At 44.7% G+C, this 18361-nt stretch overlaps 1 protein-coding gene across 1 annotated transcript; it reads left to right on the top strand.

Annotated features, from left to right (window-relative positions):
- Positions 1-1594: 1594 nt before the first annotated feature.
- On the top strand, positions 1595-17585 carry LOC131184345 (C-signal-like). Its single transcript, XM_058155508.1, has 6 exons — positions 1595-1930; positions 2156-2210; positions 7111-7298; positions 9401-9559; positions 12284-12400; positions 15098-17585. Exons 1-6 carry the CDS (start codon positions 1784-1786, stop codon positions 15215-15217), a joined length of 786 nt encoding a protein of 261 aa, XP_058011491.1. The 5' UTR covers positions 1595-1783; the 3' UTR covers positions 15218-17585.
- Positions 17586-18361: the final 776 nt, after the last annotated feature.

The raw sequence follows: 18361 nt of genomic DNA on the forward strand, positions 1-18361 counted from the left end.
AAGCTCCCCCAGCCTCCGAAGGCAACTTCTGTTCCATGGGTTGATTGTTTCTCCCTGTCAGAAAATTTCTCCTTATTTCCAGGTTGAACCTCTCTCCTTGGTCATTTTCCATCCCATTCTTCCTTGTCTGGCCTTCCGGTGCTTTGGAAAATAACTCGACACCCCCTTCCTCCTCTCTGTGGCAGCCCCTCAAATATTGGACGACGGCTATCATGTCTCCCCTGGTCCTTCTCTTCACAAGACCAGCCATGCCCAGTTGGCATTAGACTGCCAACCGTTCAGGAACTGGCCATAGCTACAAATACTCTCCTTCGGAGGGATGAGATCCACCACCACAGGAACTTATCTGGAGGTGGTGGAAAACGCAGGTGCGAAATCAAAAGATTTAACCTGTAAAAGAAACCACCCGCTCTGTGTCAGAGGCCAGCATTACTCGGAGTCCCTGCCAGGCATCTGGCTGGATATGCTCTGCTTCTTTTTGTCCTTAAGCTGTCCAGGCAGAACAGGCAGAGAATAAGTTGTGCTCTTTCCTGGACATCTGTTTCATCCCGATCCCCAGCATGGCTGAATGCTCAAACCGGGTGGGGGGGAGGGGCGCAAATGGGCTCCCAAGGTGTGCTTTGCCCTTTGCTTAGAGCTGAGGGGGAGAAGGAAGATGGAGGGAATCCGCCCGTGATTCCCACCTCCCTGCGTGTGTAACTTGCAGTGACTGCCTGGTGCATTTGTTTGGAGGGTGTGTGCCAAAAATCCAGCAGGGATCCAGTCAGTGCTGTCCTCCATCAAAAATATTAGGTCTTTGAAAAGAATGCCCAGTTGTTCCAAGCTGCATTTGAAGATCACCCCTTCCTTCCTTCCTTCCTTCCTTCCTTCCTTCCTTCCTTCCTTCCTTCCTTCCTTCCTTCCTTCCTTCCTTCCTTCCTTCCTTCCTTCCTTCCTTCCTTCCCTCCTTCCTTCCTTCCTTCCCTCCTTCCTTCCCTCCTTCCCTCCTTTCTTTCTCTCTCTCTTTCTTCCTCTTTCTTTCATTCTGGTTCTTTTCCTTCCTTACTTCCCTTCTCCCTCCCATATTCATTCATTCATTCATTCATTCATTCATTCCTTCTTTCTTTCTTTTCCTTTCTTCCTTTCTTCCTTCCTTCCTTTTCCTTTCATTCTTTCTCTCTATCTTTTCCTTCCTTCCTTTCTTTCTCTCTTTTCTTTCTCTCTTTCTTTTCTTTCTTTCTTTTCCTTCCTTTCTTTTCCTTTTATTTTTTCTCTCTTTTCTTTCTTTCTTTCTTTCTTTCTTTTTCTTTCTTTCTTTTCCTTCCTTCCATCCTTCCTTCCTTCCTTTTCCTTTCATTCTTTCTCTCTCTCTCTTTCTCCCTCCCTCCCTCCCTCTCTCTTTCTTTCTTTTCCTTCCTTCCTTCCTTCCTTCCTTCCTTCCTTCCTTCCTTCCTTCCTTCCTTCCTTCCTTCCTTCCTTCCTTCCTCTTTCCTTTTCTCTTTCTCTCTCTCTCTCCCCCTTCTTTCTTTTCTTCCTTTCCATACACACACACACCCACCAACACACACAATCTTCTCTCCAATCTCCTCCCTCACTAAGCAACCAACAGCTTTTAAAACCATTTATCTTTCTTTGCATATTGGGTGTGGGCAATTATCTACAGTGCTTCTGAACCTCTGCCCAATGCAGGCAGCAGAAGTGCGACGAACAGAGACAGTTTCTGGAGGCCAAGGCAGATGAAAGGGGACAAAAACCTGATTTATTGAACACTAATTTTTCAGTTGGACTCTGGCTCCCGAAGGAGATGGAAGTGCTGAATCCACGCAGTGTCCTGGTGACGGGATCTAATCGGGGCATCGGCCTGGAGCTGGTGAAGCAACTGGTGGGGAAAAGCGACCCACCAGAATGGATCTTTGCCACTTGCCGTGACCCAGAGGGACCTCGTGCGAAGGTGAGCACTGGGATTCAAAGGAATCAGCTGGGATTAATAACTTTGCTCTAATAACAGGCAAAGCCTGCCTTGCTTGGGAAAGGGGATGAGACGGAAACCTCTTACAAACATTCTCTTCTCTTCTCCAAATAATTTAACAGTCTCCTGCTTTCCTTTCTGTTCAGCCTCACGTTCTTCACCCACCTCAAAACAGCTCCCAAAGCCTCTCGCGTTTGTATCTTTCAGAGTTTGAAGAATCAGGCTGCTCAGCACCAGCACCGAATACAAATCATCCAGCTTGGTGAGTTCCTGACTTCTGCCTTTGCATTCAAAGCGGGCAACCTACAGCCCTTCCAATATTGCTGGCTCCTAACTCTCAGCATTTATTAATATTGTCCTTCCTCCTGGGCCTGAGAGCCAGCCACTGGTGGCTCAGCAGGGTCTGGATGATCGCTCGTTGCCCCGCTGTCCTGGTGAGCCAAGAGCTGACTTGCATGGGGATTTTTTTTTTCCTGAGATGGAAGGGGCCGGAATAGCTCAGGCTGGTAAAGCCTGTTATTAGAACACAGTAGCCTGCAATTACTGCAGGTTCAAGCCCGGCCCAAGGTTGACTCAGCCTTCCATCCTTTATAAGGTAGGTAAAATGAGGACCCAGATTGTTGGGGGGGCAATAAGTTGACTTTGTAAAAATATACAAATAGAATGAGACTATTGCCTTATACACTGTAAGCCGCCCTGAGTCTTCGGAGAAGGGCGGGATATAAATGTAAACAAAAACAACAACAAAAAAAAGTAGAGGTGTTGTCTCCAATTCGGGTCTGAGCCTGGTGCCGAAGCCAATGATGGACGCCAGACACGAGGTGCAGATTTTCTGATTGCTTTTTATTGGAGTCCTCCAAGGAAAAGGGCTCCTGGCCAAAATGCCAAGAACCAAGAACAAAGGATTAAGAAAGCTTTATAAGTTTTCACTAAAAGAGAAAGCGGGACAAGGCGAGATAATAAGAAATATCATCTAATAAACGTATTAGTAATAATTCTACAATTTGTTCTATTGGTCTCTAGCTATCCCTATTCCTAAGCCTTGGTTAATGAATGCCCCAGGAGTTATCTAATACACATTTAATTGGCTGCAGGCCATCTGTATTCCTAATTTTTAGCTGAGGCCTGCAAGTTGTCTAACTCTGGTTACTTTTATCAGTTTTTTAACTACCCAGAATGGGTACAAGATTTACACGTGCATATTTCCTGTAGATAAACATTCTTTGTTCTCGCCAGACAGACTCCGCAATTACGGGCTTCCTGATTTACTTTCAAGTGTGTATCATAACCAGGTTTTATTTTAGCATACGGCGCATCAGAGGTAGTCCTTGACTTGCAACCACAATTCGGTTTGCCCCATTTTATGACCTTCCTTGCCACAACGGTTAAGGGAATCACTGCAGTTGTTAAATTAGTCAAACTGTTGTTAAGTGAATCTTGCTTCCCCATTGACTTTGCTTTATTTATTTTATTTATTTTGTCGAGTACATATTAAATAATATATATAAGCATGAATTGAATACACGGTCACTCACGCCCTCGTGACGTCTCGCCTGGATTATTGCAATGCTCTCTACATGGGGCTCCCCTTGAGGAGCACCCGGAGGCTCCAGTTAGTCCAGAATGCGGCTGCGCGGGTGATAGAGGGAGCCCCTCGTGGCTCCCATGTGACACCTCTCCTGCGCAGACTGCACTGGCTGCCTGTGGCCTTCCGGGTGCGCTTCAAGGTGCTGGTGACAATCTTTAAAGCGCTCCATGGCATAGGGCCAGGCTATTTACGGGACCGCCTACTGCTACCAAATACCTCTCACCGACCCGTGCGCTCTCACAGAGAGGGACTCCTCAGGGTGCCGTCAGCTAGGCAGTGCCGTCTGGTGACACCCAGGGGAAGGGCCTTCTCTGTGGGGGCTCCCACCCTCTGGAACGAACTTCCTCCAGGACTTCGTCAACTTCCGGACCTCCGAACCTTTCGTCGCGAGCTTAAAACACACTTATTTATCTGCGCGGGACTGGATTAGATTTTAAAGTTATGGGTTTTAAGGGGTTTTTATTATTTATACTATTTTAAATTTGGGGCAATAGAATAAGTTTTTTAATTGTTGTTTTTTAATCTGTATTTATATGTATTTTAACTGCCTGTGAACCGCCCTGAGTCCTTAGGGAGATAGGGCGGTATATAAATTTGAAAAATAAAAATAAATAAATAAAATAAATAATAAATAATAATACATAAAATGAATACAATTAAAGGGAACATTAGGACAGGGACGGTAGGCACGCTGGTGTTCTTATGCACGCCCCTTACAGACCTCTTAAGGAATGGGGTGAGGTCAACAGTAGACAGTATTACAACAAAATACCTTATGCCACCAGACTTGAAATTCTGGGTTTAGAAAATTTAGAACTTCGCCGCCTTCGACATGACCTGAGTTTAACTCGTAGAATCATCTGTTAAAACGTCCTTCCTGTTGAAGACTACTTCAGCTTCAATCTTGATTGAAGAAAATATGACTTCAATAACAGAGTTGTTAATGCCTGGAATGCACTACCAGACTCTGTGGTCTCTTCCCAAAATCCCCAAAGCTTCAACCAAAAACTGTCTACTATTGACCTCACCCCATTCCTAAGAGGTCTGTAAGGGGCGTGCATAAGAGCACAAATGTGCCTACCATTCCTGTCCTAATGTTCCCTTGATTGTATCCAATTCATATAGTTATTACATATTTATGCTTATATATATGCTTATATATCGTATAGTTATTTCATGCTTATGCCTATATATACTGTTGTGACAAATAAATAAAATAAAATAAATAAATAAAAGTTTTGGGGATTTTGGGATGAGACCACGGAGTCTGGTAGTGCATTCCAGGCATTAACCACTCTGTTACTGAAGTCATATTTTCTACAATCAAGATTGGAGCGGTTCACTTTAAGTTTGTATCTATTGTGTGCTCGTGTATTGTTGTGGTTGAAGCTGAAGTAGTCATTGACAGGAAGGACATTGTAGCAGATGATTTTATGAGCTATGCTCAGGTCATACCGAAGGCGGCGTACTTCTAAATTTCCTGAACTCAGAATTTCAAGTCTGGTGGCATAAGGTATTTTGTTGCTTCTCAGTAGGTCGCAAAAGGTGAACAAAGGACCCCGGGATATTGCAACGGTCGTTTATATGAGTCAATTGCCAAGCGTCTGAATTTTGACCACATGACCATGGGGATGCTATGCCATTGTTTTTCAGAGTTCTTTACAGGAAACTTATGAGGAAACTGGCACACGATGAGTGAAATTCCAAAACTGAACTTCTGGATTCTTTTCTCAGTTATACAAACCCCAAGAGTCCCACCCCCCTGACCCCTTTGATGGTCACATGGTCCCACGTTCTCCCAGTTCATTCGAATATCTTCTCGCCACTCTTCCTGCAGATGTGAACACCATCCGACCTTGACCGCTTGAAGAATGTTACCATACCCCTCAGCCCCCCTTCTTCCCCTCAGGGGAAAAATGTGGCAGCGTCTGGAAACCTAAAGTCTAGTATGGTTTCCAGGCCTGACAGTCGTAAGTGTGAAAAATGGTCATCAGTCACTTGTGCCGTTGTAACTTTGAATGGTTACTAAATGAAGTGTTGCAAGTTGAGGACTACCTGCAGATGTGTCAACACACATCTGTCGTGCATTTCCTGCAGGAATTTGTTACGCCTGCTTCATCAGTCTGTTGCTCCAATTGCAGTCCTGGTAAAGGATTGTCTGAACAAAAATCTGCAGTTTTCTCCTTTAGTTCATTCCCTTTGTCTTCCAAGGGGTGCATTAATAGCCAGATGCATGGCTGCCAAAAAAGCTGTAAAAACAAAGCCACTAATTTGTTCTCTGTGGTTCTGAGATTTTAAGCAAGATAAAATTGTACATGGGCAGTTAGCAGTTGCATAATAACATTTAGAAAGCAAAACACAGGCTAATAGGATAGGCACTGACTCAGGGGTGAAATCCAGCAGGTTCTGACAGGTTCTGGAGAACCAGTAGCGAAAATTTTGAGTAGTTCAGAGAACCAGCAAATACCACCTTTGGCTGACCCCAGAGTGGGGTAGGAATGGGGATTTTGCAATATCCTTCCCCCAGGAGTGAGGTGGGAATGGGGATTTTGCAGTATCCTTCCCCCAGGAGTAGGGAGAGAATGGGGGTTTTGCAGTATCCTTCCCCTGGAGTGGAGTGGGAATGGAGATTTTGCAATATCCTTCCCCTGCCTCGCCCACCAAGCCGTGCCCACCAAACCTCACCATGCCCACCAAGCCATGCCCACAGAACAGGTAGTAAAAAAAATTGGATTGCATGTGCAACAATAACAATCATGCGTTCGTATTATAATGGCTTAGTTTTAGAATGCATCTTTGGTGTTCATGCTAGGCTATAAGGAAGTTGCTGCACCCTCAACCACAATTCATTTTCTCAAACACCCTGGCAAATATATATTTCAGTAAGCCTGAATTCAAAAGAACAACAACAACAACAACAAACAAGAGAGAGAATGAGAAATGCAATGGCGTGAACATTTTGTGGTTGGTTCTTCAATCAAAGTATCCTTTGGGAAAGTATAGACTGATACATTTTCATAAAAATTCCCGAAAACTTTTGTTTTGAGTCTTCTGCTCTGCATTTTGCAACTATATTTTGCAATTCTGCAAGTTACAGCATCTTCTTGGGAGGTGAAATTATTGATCCAGCCTTCGACTGCGGTTGCTGGAACCTGTCAATTCAGGTTGAGAAACACTTTTCTAATATATAAGGTAAAGGTAAAGGTTCCCCTCGCACATACGTGCTAGTCGTTGCCGACTCTAGGGGGCGGTGCTCATCTCCGTTTCAAAGCTGAAGAGCCAGCGCTGTCCGAAGACGTCTCCGTGGTCATGTGGCCGGCATGACTCAACCCCAAAGGCGCACGGAACGCTGTTACCCTCCCACCAAAGGTGGTCCCTATTTTTTCTACTTGAATTTTTTAGGTGCTTTCGAAACTGCTAGGTTGGCAGAAGTTCTAATATATAGAGAACTCTAATATATAAAATCCAGTTAAGTGTCTTGTTGGGAAACAGCTGGGTTGCTTCCCGGATAGGGATTTGCATTACGTGCAAAAAAAAACAAACAAACAAAAAACCTTTCTCGTTTCCGTTTCAGACACTTCTGATCCATCCAGCATCAAAGCTGCCGCAGCCAAAATTACCGAATGTCTACATGGAGCGGGTTTGAATCTGTTGTTCAACAATGCTGCAATAGTAAAGCCGTCCAGTCTGGAATCAGAGACACCGGAAAACATGTTAGAGGTGTACAATACCAATGTGGTTGGTCCTATGGTAATGGGCCAGGTAGGAATATCCTTCAGCTCTCTCCTTTTGGCTAGATCTCACTTAGCAACAGCACTTATGTAGCACTTCAAATTGCTTTTATAGCTGTTGTGGTCCGTCACCAGCCTACGGAGCTGGCAACGGAGTCGGACAGCGATGAGGCTGAGGTGAGGCCAGGACCATCGGGGAGTGAGGTGCGGACTCCAGAGACTGATAGTAGTGAGGCAGAGGAACAGGAGGAGCCTGTTCCTAATGCACGCATGGGAAGAGCTGCCAGAAGGCAAGAGCAGCTCAAGCAGAGAGGACAACTCGGGAGTAGGGCCAAGAGATGATTGGCCCCTCCCATAAGGCTTAAAGCAGACCAGCACCAGTGTTTCAGCTTTGCTGGAAAACAACGTTGTAGCCAGTGGTGGGATTCAAGTAATTTAACAACCGGTTCTCTGCCCTAATGATTTCTTCCAACAACCAGTTCACCAAACTGCTCAGAAAGTTAACAATCGGTTCTCCCGAAGTGGTGCGAACTGGTTGAATCCCACCACTGGTTGTAGCTGCGTCTTCTGCTTCATCCTCGGCTTCGTGTACATCTTTGTTTTTGTGGCTTCTGGATGTTTGCCAGGAAGGGCCTTTGGCAATTTGCCTAATTGGACTAAGGTTTGTGAGATAACTGAGGAATTTGTGTTGGGAGACATTTGTTTTACTTTGAGTTGAACGACGCTGGGAATGAAGTAATTCCCAGCCGTTCGAATAAAGTTTGTCTTTCCACGGACTAAATTTATTACTACCTACTTGGGCCTGGGTCATAACAATAGCACTCTCTAACTGTAAACATGTTAGAGAGTGCTATAAAAACATTGTGAAGTGCTACCGTGCAAACTACACTATGAAGAATCAGTATCTTGCCCCCAACAACCTGGGTCCTCATTTTATTGACTTCAGAGGAATCAAAAAGGAGGTCAATTGACCAAAGCAACTAATGCTGAAAGGGGTAGAATTTGACCAAAAACTGACCCAGTCTTGAAGAGGGTTAAATTCACTCCAACCAGTCAGCCCCATTTTTGTTTCTCCCCTTTTCCTACACTTTCCCCTTGTGGTTGCCCTCCCCTGTTTTCCCTACTATTTTCTTTTGCGTTTTTGTGTTTTATATTATAAACTAATAATAACAATAAAAGGAAAGCATGTGTTTCATCAGGTGTAGCTTTCTCAATTAGCAAAGGGCAGAAGTTTGCACCAGGATTATAAAAGTATAAGACTGCCTTTGATCAACAATTTCTGGACTATCATTAGCAGCCACTATGGCGCAGTGGTTAGAGTGCAGTACTGCAGGCTACTTCTGCTGACTGCCGGCTGACTGCAATTTGGCAGTTCAAATCTAACCAGTGTCGTGTCCTACTCCTCCTCTGATGGCCGGGTCGGGGAAGTCCGTGTCAAGCGTGGCCGCAAAGCCTCTGCAGCTTTGCCAAAGTTCTGTCAGAGTTCTCAGGGCAGGCAGGAGACCAGGATGTGACTTCAGCAATCCAATTTAGACTTTGCCTGACTCAAAGAATGCCAGAAAGCAGATCCTTTATATAGGCTATGGGGTGTGGCTCCATGACTCAGCACTTATCCAGGCCTGCCCCTCCCTTCCTTTTGCTGACATCGCCTCTCCATTCTCCGGAAGCGTGGATCTATCCACTGCATCGTTTCGTCCCCAGCTGCCAGTAATTCCAGCTCGTGGCTGGCTTCAGGCGCACATGCTATCGGGGGGAGGTTTGTTCGCTCGGTTTGTCCGGGCATGGTGCCAGGGCTGGGGGCTGGAGGCATGCCAGGACATTCTTCTGCACTATCAGTCTCTGGCTGAGATAGCAGGAGATGAGAGGGGCCCAGCTGCGGAGAGGGGGGCGAGCGAGGCACAACAACCAGGCTCAAGGTTAACTCAGCCTTCCATCCTTCTGAGGTGGGCAAAAGGAGGACCCAGATTGTTGGGGGCAATAGGCTGGCTCTGTAGACCACTTAGAGAGGGCTGTAGAGCATTGTGAAGCGGTATATAATTGCTATTGCTATTGCAGATTCCTCAGGGTGACTTTTCCATACCCGGCCATAGCATGCCTCTGTTTTTAATCCCCCCACCCACTCTTTTTCTTCAGGTCTTCCTACCTTTGCTGAGGAAGGCATCCAAGGAGAGTCACCTGAAAGGCATGAGCTGCAGCAAAGCTGCAATCGTTAATGTATCCAGTGAATGCGGCTCCATCACTAACATTCTGGCATGGGATAGTGGGCAAATCCCCAACTACCGTTGCAGCAAGGTTTGGAGAAGACTTGGCCGCTGCCCAGATTGTCATATAAATATCAGATTTATAGCTCTTATATTTTATTTTTATTTTATTTATTTATTTTATTTATCACAACAGTATATATAAGCATGAAATAACCATACAAATTGGATACAATCAAAGGGAACATTAGGATAGGAACAGTAGGCACGCTGGTGCTCTTATGCACGCCCCTTACAGACCTCTTAGGAATGGGGTGAGGTCAATAGTAGATAGTCTTTGGTTGAAGCTTTGGGGATTTTGGGAAGAGACCACAGAGTCAGGTAGTGCATTCCAGGCATTAACAACTCTGTTCCTGAAGTCATATTTTCTACAGTCAAGATTGGAGCGGTTCGCATTAAGTTTAAGTCTATTGTGTGCTCGTGTATTGCGATTGAAGCTGAAGTAGTCTTCAACAGGAAGGACATTGTAGTAGATGATTTTATGAGTTATACTCAGGTCATGCCGAAGGCGGCGGAGTTCTAAATTTTCTAAACCCAGGATTTCAAGTCTGGTGGCATAAGGTATTTTGTTGTGATCAGAGGAGTGGAGAACTCTTCTTGTAAAATATTTCTGGATTCGCTCAATGGTATTAATGTCCGAAATGAGGTGTGGGTTCCAGACAGGCGAGCTGTATTCGAGAATTGGTCTAGGAAATGTTTTGTATGCTCTGGTTAGTAGTGTAATCTTTCTGGAGAAGAAGCTACGCAATATTAAGTTTACAACTCTTAAAGCCTTTTTGGCGATGTAGTTGCAGTGGGCTTTGGCACTTAGATCGTTTGATATGAAAACTCCAAGATCTTTGACGGGGTGAGGGTCACCTGCAAGGTAATGTCCATCGAGCTTGTATTTAGTGTTCAGATTCTTTTTGTTTTGTTTTGTTTTTTGTTTAGATTTTCATATACAATCTCAGACAACACAGGTAGTGCTCGACTTACGATCACAATGGAACAGGGGTGGGTTCTACGTACCTTTGCTACCGGTTCGCAATGGGAACGTGCGCGCAGAAACTTCTGTGCATGCGCAGATCGCCAAATATGATGTCAGGGCGGGTGGGCGGAGCCTCCCGCCGCTTTTATTTTATTTATTTATTTATTTTATTAAATTTTTATACCACCCTTCTCCCGAAGGACTCAGGGCGGTGTACAGCCAGAAGATAAAAAACATGATAAATATACAATTAAAACACCAAACTAAAAACAGAGCATATTAGAAAAATGGCCAACCTTAAAAAAAATTTAAAATTTAAAATTCAAAACCCCAAAGTACTAAAACCCCAATTAAAATTTAATAAAACTATTAAGCCAGTCCCGCTTGAATAAATAAGTGTGTTTTCAGCTCACGGCGAAAGGTCCGAAGATCAGGCACTTGGCGTAATTTTACTACTGGTTCTCAAGAACCGGACAGAACCAAGAGCAACCCAAAACTGCAATAGAACTCAAAATGTCCGTTGCTAAGCAAGATGGCGGCTAAGCGAGTTTTTGCCCCATTTTACCACCTTCCCGGCCACCGTTGTTAAGTGAATCACTGCAGTTGTGTCACTCAGTAAGGTGGTTGTCAAAGGAATCTGGTTTCCCCAATTGACTTGGTGCATCAGAAGGTCGCCAAAGTTGATCACATGACCTCCGGAGACGGCAACCGTCATAAATACAAACCAGCTGCCAATCATCTCCATGTTGATCTCACGACCATAGGGGTGCTGCAACGGTCGTAAGTGTGAAAAGCAGCCCTAAGTCACTTTTTTCAGTGCCGTTGTAACTCTGAAACGGCCACTGAAAGAATTTTTGTAAGTCGAGGACTACCTGTATTTCCAAGAGTGGTCTTAGCAAGGCGTTATAAAGTGGTATTACTAATGTGATCTTGATTTCTACTCCTCTGCTAATGCAGCCTAGGATTGCATTGGATTTTTTGACAGTTGCAGCACAACCTACAATATTCTTTACAGAACTAGGATGTGCCATTCATATAATAATAATAATAATAACAACAACAACAACAACAACAACAACAATAACAGCAACAGCAACAACAACAACAACAACAGAGTTGGAAGGGACTTTGGAGGTCTTCTAGTCCAACCTCCTGCCCAGGAAGGAAACTTTACATCACTTCAGAAAAATGAAGTGATGTAAGGACAATTGACAATTGTCCTTACATTTATACGTTTATACGTTCCTGTCCTATTGTTCCCTTCATTATATCAAATTAACATAGTTGTTGCATACTTTTACTTATAGATACTTTTTTCCTCTCATGATGGGTTATTGTTTATGTTGATGATTGCATATACTGTTGTGACAAAATGAAATAAAAAAAAATGGTTATCCAACATCTTAAAAATTTCCAGTGTTGGAGCATTCACAACTTCTGGAGGCAAGTTGTTCCACTCATTAATTGTTCTGACTGTCAGGAAATTTCTTCTTAGTTCTAAGTTGCTTCTCTCCTTGATTAGTTTCCACCCATTGCTTCTTGTCCTGCCTTCAGGTACTTTGGAGAATAGCCTGACTCCCTCTTCTTTGGGGCAGCCCCTGAGATGTTGGAACACTGCTATCATATCTCCTTTTTTTCATTAAACTAGACATACCCAGTTCCCGCAATCGTTCTTCATATGTTTTAGCCTCCAGTCCCCTAATCATCTTCATTGCTCTTCTCTGCACTGTTTCTAGAGTCTCCACATGTTTTTTACGTCTTCCTCTTTCTACAACGCCCCTCTTCTAGGCTGCTTTAAACATGCTCAACCGATGCCAGTCCCTGCAATATGCCCAAGACGAGATCCTCTGTGTTACAATGCACCCTGGATGGTTGCAGACAGATATGGGAACTGTAAGCGAAACAGTAAGTGATTTGTAGTAGAGTCTTTCTTCTCATAAAGTTAATACATTTACTGCAAGGATCTCCAACCTGGGCAACTTTAAGACTTGCGGATTTCAGCTCCCAGAATTCCTCAGTCAGCCTGAGGAATTCTGGGAGTTGAAGTCCATAAGTCTTAAAGTCACCAGGTTGGAGATCCTAATCTGAAGGGTCTCAACCTTGGTCCCTTTAAGACTTGTGGACTTCAACTCCCAGAGTCCCTCAGCCAGCAAAGTTGGCTGAGGAACTCTGAGAGTTGAAGTCACAAGTCTTAAAGGGACCAAGGTTGGAGACCCCTGGTCTATTGTATATGAGCTGCTACATTAACAAACCCAGAGTTGGGTTTCAGCAGGTTCTGACCAGTTCTGGAGAACCGGTAGCAGAAATTTTGAGTAGTTCGGAGAATCGGTAGTAAAAATTCTGACTGGTCCCGTCCCCCATCTATTCTCTGTCTCCCAGGCCCCAGCTGATCGGGAGGAAATGGGGATTTTGCAGTAACCTCCCCCTGGAGTGGGGAAGGAATGGAGATTTTACAGTATCCTTCCCCTGCCACGCCCACCAAGCCACACCCACCAAGCCATGCCACGCCCACCAAGCCACATCCATAGAACCGGTAGTAAAAAAATTTTGAAACCCACCACTGTATTACACTAATTCACTTTCTGGATTTTCAAAAAAACATTTTTTTAATCAGCTAGGAAAAAAAGTTTTGGGATTGGCCTGTCAGCTTAGTTGAATCAGAAAAAACAAACAAACCAATTTAATGAAGTAACATCCTTTCTTTGATATCAAGAAAGCCACACGATCACTTAATATAGTTTGCTTTTATTGTCATGAATTTGGCAATAGAGTGCTGTAGGACAAAAAAGTTCTACAGAAAAAAAAAGTCATATATTTCTTCAACTTTTTAAGTCAGTCGCTAGGAATCGGTTTTGTGGCAATGCATTTTCTCCTCTGTTCATTAGACTTGGTTGGGATTTTTTTTTTTAAACGAAAGATGATGAATAGTCCATTAAGTATCTCATCAGATAAAAATGAAAAAAAGAATGAAAAAGAAAGTAATTTCACAATAAATTAAAGGTTTACGACATCAGTAGGAGAAATGGAGGTAAAATGAATTAAGCAAAATTTTAAAAAAATGAATTTGCAAATAAATTAGAGGAAAAGTTGGCATATTTCATTCATGTTTATTCTTTTTTTCCCGCTTTGGTTCTTCCCTTTGTTTCCTTCCTTCCTTCCTTCCTTCCTTCCTTCCTTCCTTCCTCCCTCTCTCCCTCCCTCCCTCCCCCTTCTTCTTTCTTCCTTCCTTCCTCCCCCTTCACCTTCCTTCCTCCCTCTCTCCCTCCCTCTCTCCCTCCCTCCCCTTCTCCTTCCTTCCCTCCTTCCTTCCTTCCTTCCTTCCTTCCTCTTCTCCTTCCTTCCCTTCCTCCCCTTCTCCTTCCTTCCTTCCTCCCCTTCTCCTCCCTCCCTCTCTCCCTCCCTCCCCTTCTTCTTCCTTCCCTCCTTCCTTCCTTCCTTCCTTCCTCTTCTCCTTCCTTCTTCCTCCCCCTTCTCCTTCCTTCCTCCCCTTCTCCTTCCTTCCTTCCTTCCCCTTCTTCCTTCCTTCCTCCCTTCTCCTCCTCCTCTCTCTCCCTCCCTCCTCTCTCCTCCCTCCCTTCTCCTTCCTTCCTCCTTCCCTCCTTCCTTCCTTCCTTCCTTCCTTCCTTTCCCCCTTCTCCTTCCTTCCTTCCTCCCCTTCTCCTCCCTCCCTTTCTTCCTTCCTTCCTTCCTCCCCTTCTCCTTCCTTCCTTTCTTCCTTCCTTCCTCCCCTTCTCCTTCCTTCCTTCCTTCCTTCCCTCCTTCCTTCCTTCCTTCCTTCCTTCCCCTTCTCTTTCCTTCTTCCTCCCCTTCTCCTTCCTTCCTCCCTTTCTCCTTCCTTCCTTTCTTTCCCCCTTCTCCTTCCTTCCTTCCTCTCCTTCTCCTTCCTTCCTCCCTCCCCCATCTCTTACTTCCTTTCCTCTCACCCCTTCTCCTCTCTTCCTCCCTCCCCTTCTCCTTCTTTCCTTCCTCTCCTTCTCCTCCCTCCCTTACTCCCTCCCATTCTCCTCCTCCCTTTCTTTCTTCCTTCCTTCCTCCCTCTCTTCCTTCTTCCTCCCTCTCCTTCCTTCCTCCCTTCTCCTTCCTTCCTTTCTTTCCCCTTCTTCCTTCCTTCCTTCCTCTCCTTCTCCTTCCTTCCTCCCTCCCCATCTCTTACTTCCTTCCTCTCACCCCTTCTCCTCTCTTCCTCCTCCCCTTCTCCTTCCTTCCTTCCTCTCCTTCTCCTCCCTCCTCCTTCCTCCCTCCCATTCTCCTCCTCCTTTTCTTTCTTCCTTCCTTCCTCCCTCTCCTTCCTTCCTTCCTTCCTTCCTTCCTTCCTTCCCCTTCTCTTTCCTTCTTCCTCCCCTTCTCCTTCCTTCCTCCCTTTCTCCTTCCTTCCTTTCTTTCCCCCTTCTCCTTCCTTCCTTCCTCCTCTTCTCCTTCCTTCCTTCCTCTCCTTCTCCTCCCTCCCTTACTCCCTCCCTCCCATTCTCCTCCCTCCTTTTCTTTCTTCCTTCCTTCCTCCCCTTCTCCTTCCTTCCTTCCTTCCTTCCTTCCTTCCTTCCTTCCTTCCTTCCTTCCTCCCTCCCTCCCTCCCTCCCTCCCTCCCTTTTTCTTTCTTTCCAGTTGAGAGCCCCAACTACAGTTGAGGATGGTGTACAAGAAATTCTCAAAACCCTGGCAGCCCTCTCTGAGAAAGAAACTGGCACATTTGTGAACTGGGATGGAAAACCCCTCCCTTGGTAACCCAGCAACTTTCAACCAGCCTGCCTTTTAAGAAGAAGACCTGGGGAACCCTGAAGACTGACCACAATAAACGTTTTGATTTGTAACTTACCTTTAAAAAAAACCTTAAAACCTTGGCTCTGCTAACTGGTTTTGGGCCCTGATGTGGGGTCTTTAAAGCTGGAGGAGTAAGAGACAAGACCCCCACCTCGTATACCTGGTTATTCGTTTTATATAATACCTGTTACATGTTAATGTTTTTATATTTCTGCTTTCATTATATTTCAAGCTGTCCCAGAGTCATTTTGGATAGTGAGGTGGGTGGCGTTTACAGGTAGTCCTCGACTTACAACAGTCCATTTAGTGACCGTTTAAAGTCCCTACAGGACTTAACGACCGTTTTTCACACTTACCATTGCAACATCCCCATTGTCAGGAGTGCCTCCTTTCAATACTCAAGAAAGAAAACCGCCAACTCCATTGTTTGTAGAGAAAGTTACTGAGTAAGAACGGAAAGCAAACAAAATGAAAGCAAGCTCTGAGGTATTTGGTGCGGAATTCACATGTAAGAAATATGCCCCAAGCCCTCCTCCCTGTAGTCCGATCAGTCTTGTCCAATCTATGTTCCCCCTAGGTAGCACGTGGGGTGCATCTTCAGATAGTTCCATCCCTCTGGTATGTTCGGGCCGTTAACCTTGACTGTTATCAGCCTGCTTTCAAACTGCCGAACATGTTTGAAGAAAACTCTCCATTTCTCCTCCAGCACTCCTTCCCCCCCCCCCCCGTTACCATGACAGCCGTAGCAAGCAGAGTAGTAAATGCATCAATCAGGAGACAGACTACCCAGAGCAATAAAACAATAAACTTGTAGCAAGCGGAGGCTGACACTCATTGTCATGTGATCGAATTCAGGTGCTTGGCAACTGACTCGTATTTACGATGGTTGCATTCTCCTGGGGTCCTATGTTCCCCTTTTGTGATCTTCTGACAAGCAAAGTCAAGGGGGAGGTCAGTGTTTTGTCTCTTTGGAGTAATGAGCTGGCCTACAGCCAGTGGGTTCACGGCTCCTATCAGTCCTGGCCGAGAAAACGCAGCTGCCTGCCAAAAAGTTCAAACAGATTAAGACTTCAGCTCACTTCGACACGGTTCAGCTAATTTGCTTCCCGTGGAACTGAGAGCAGTCCCAAAGCTTCTTATATACCCTTTGATGATGCTGCCTCTCTAATCTTCTGAAGCGCGGGTCGATCCAGGCTTGATTAGTATGATTATCAGCTGCGTCTGAAGGCGTAGCCTGAGGAAGGGAGGAATCAGGGGATGTCAGCCTCACTACGTCCTCCAACTGGCCTGGTTCTGGCTCCTGGAGCTGGGCCAAAGGAATCGGTGCTTCTGAGGTAAGCCTTACCGGCCCTTCCCCCTCACTCTCGGAGTCACTGTCGGGCATGGGGCCAGGTTTGGGGGCTGGAGCCACAACATAGCAGTTCCGAAGCATGCAAATGTGAGTAGATAAATAGGCACCACTTCATTGGGAACATAACAATGTTCCGTGCACCTTTAGCATATAGCCATGCTGGCTACGTGACCACGGATATTGTCTTCGGACCACACTGGCTCCTTCGGCCAGGAAACGGAGATGAGCATCACACCTTAGGGTCGGAAACAACTGGACACAAGAAGGCTTTACTTCTGGTGGTGGTTTGTTCTCCGAGCTTGTTGTTTAGTTTCCGAAAGTTTTGTCACAAGGCTAGGTAACATCATGAGTGAAATCTGGTCATCCGGTGGTAGAGTTACCCTGGCTGGAAATCATGTGGATTGGTTGGTGGTTGACGCCGTCGTTAGTTGGTTTGGCTACCTACCACGCGAGCTACCTACCACTCCTCTGAATACAACAAAATACCTTATGCCACCAGACTTGAAATCTTGGGTTTAGAAAACTTAGAACTCCACCACCTTTGACAGGACCTGTGTTTAACTCATAGAATCATCTATTGCAATGTCCTTCCTGTTGAAGATTACTTCAGCTTCAATCACAACAATACAAGAGCAAACAATAGATTTAAACTTAATGTGAACTGCTTCAATCTTGATTGCAGAAAATATGACAGATATGTAACAGAGTTGTTAATGCTTGGAACACACTACCTGACTCTCTGGTCTCTTCTCAAAATCTCCAAAGCTTTAACCAAAAAACTGTCTACTATTGACCTCACCCCATTTCTAAGAGGTCTGTAAGGGGAGTGCATAAGAGCACAAGAGTGCCTACCGTTCCTGTCCTATTGTTTCCTTTCATTATATCCAATTAATATAGTTATTACATACTTATGCTTATATATATGGTTATATATTATATAGTTACTTTCATGCTTATGCTTATATATACTTTGTGACAAAATAAATAAATAAATAAATAAATAAATACTTTCCACCGTTTCTTACCTTTTTACTTAACCAAACCATAAGACTGGTGTTTGAGGTCCTGTCAGAATAGAACAAAAAGGCAGGAGCACCTGCCTTACAAGTGTAAAGATGTGGGTGAAAATACTCAGTGTAACCTAAAATAGTAAATATGCCTGAAGCCATAGAAGTGAGCTATGCTGTACATTTTAGCTCCATAAGATGGCAGCAGCTAATAAGACAGTGTTGGTAAGAAAAGTAGTATCTAATATTCTTTCTGGGGATGCATTGAAGTTTGTGTGAACACCTATAAGTAACCTAAATCACTAAAAATAATCCCTATTCAAGGATACCAAGGTGAACTTTGTTTCTAGAATTTTTTTTAAATCCCAGTTTTTATTATTTTAGTAGAGTTGGCCAACTTATCTATTACTCCTTCCTCCTGCTATTTGCCCAACAACAACTTCTGAATTGAGTTGAGCTGAGCTTAAAGAGTGGTCCAAAGTCACCCAGTCAGTTTGCTTGCCCAAGGCAGGACTAGAACTCTCTCATACCTGGTTTCTAGCCCAATGCCTTCTACCCCTGGGAGCATCCCCCAAGAAATTGCCAGAATCACCACAATATTATGTCTTTGGTTCTAGTCTAGAACCAAAGACTAGAACCAAAGTTCTAGTCTAGTCTATCAGATCCAGATATTATTATCATTATCTGGATCTGACAGACACCACAAGCAATGTTCTTGCAATGTTACCATCAGATGGTAGCAGGTCATTC

Source organism: Ahaetulla prasina, chromosome 12, assembly GCF_028640845.1.
Source record: "Ahaetulla prasina isolate Xishuangbanna chromosome 12, ASM2864084v1, whole genome shotgun sequence".
Taxonomy (NCBI): domain Eukaryota; kingdom Metazoa; phylum Chordata; class Lepidosauria; order Squamata; family Colubridae; genus Ahaetulla; species Ahaetulla prasina.

Bases quoted from the DNA above. Each gene is read 5' to 3' on its own strand.
- LOC131184345 (XM_058155508.1), top strand. From the start codon at position 1,784: ATGGAAGTGCTGAATCCACGCAGTGTCCTGGTGACGGGATCTAATCGG. The intron at 9,560-12,283 runs GTTTGGAGAAGA...CCCCTCTTCTAG, and splicing joins CCAACTACCGTTGCAGCAAG to GCTGCTTTAAACATGCTCAA. The intron at 12,401-15,097 runs GTAAGTGATTTG...CTTTCTTTCCAG, and splicing joins TGGGAACTGTAAGCGAAACA to TTGAGAGCCCCAACTACAGT.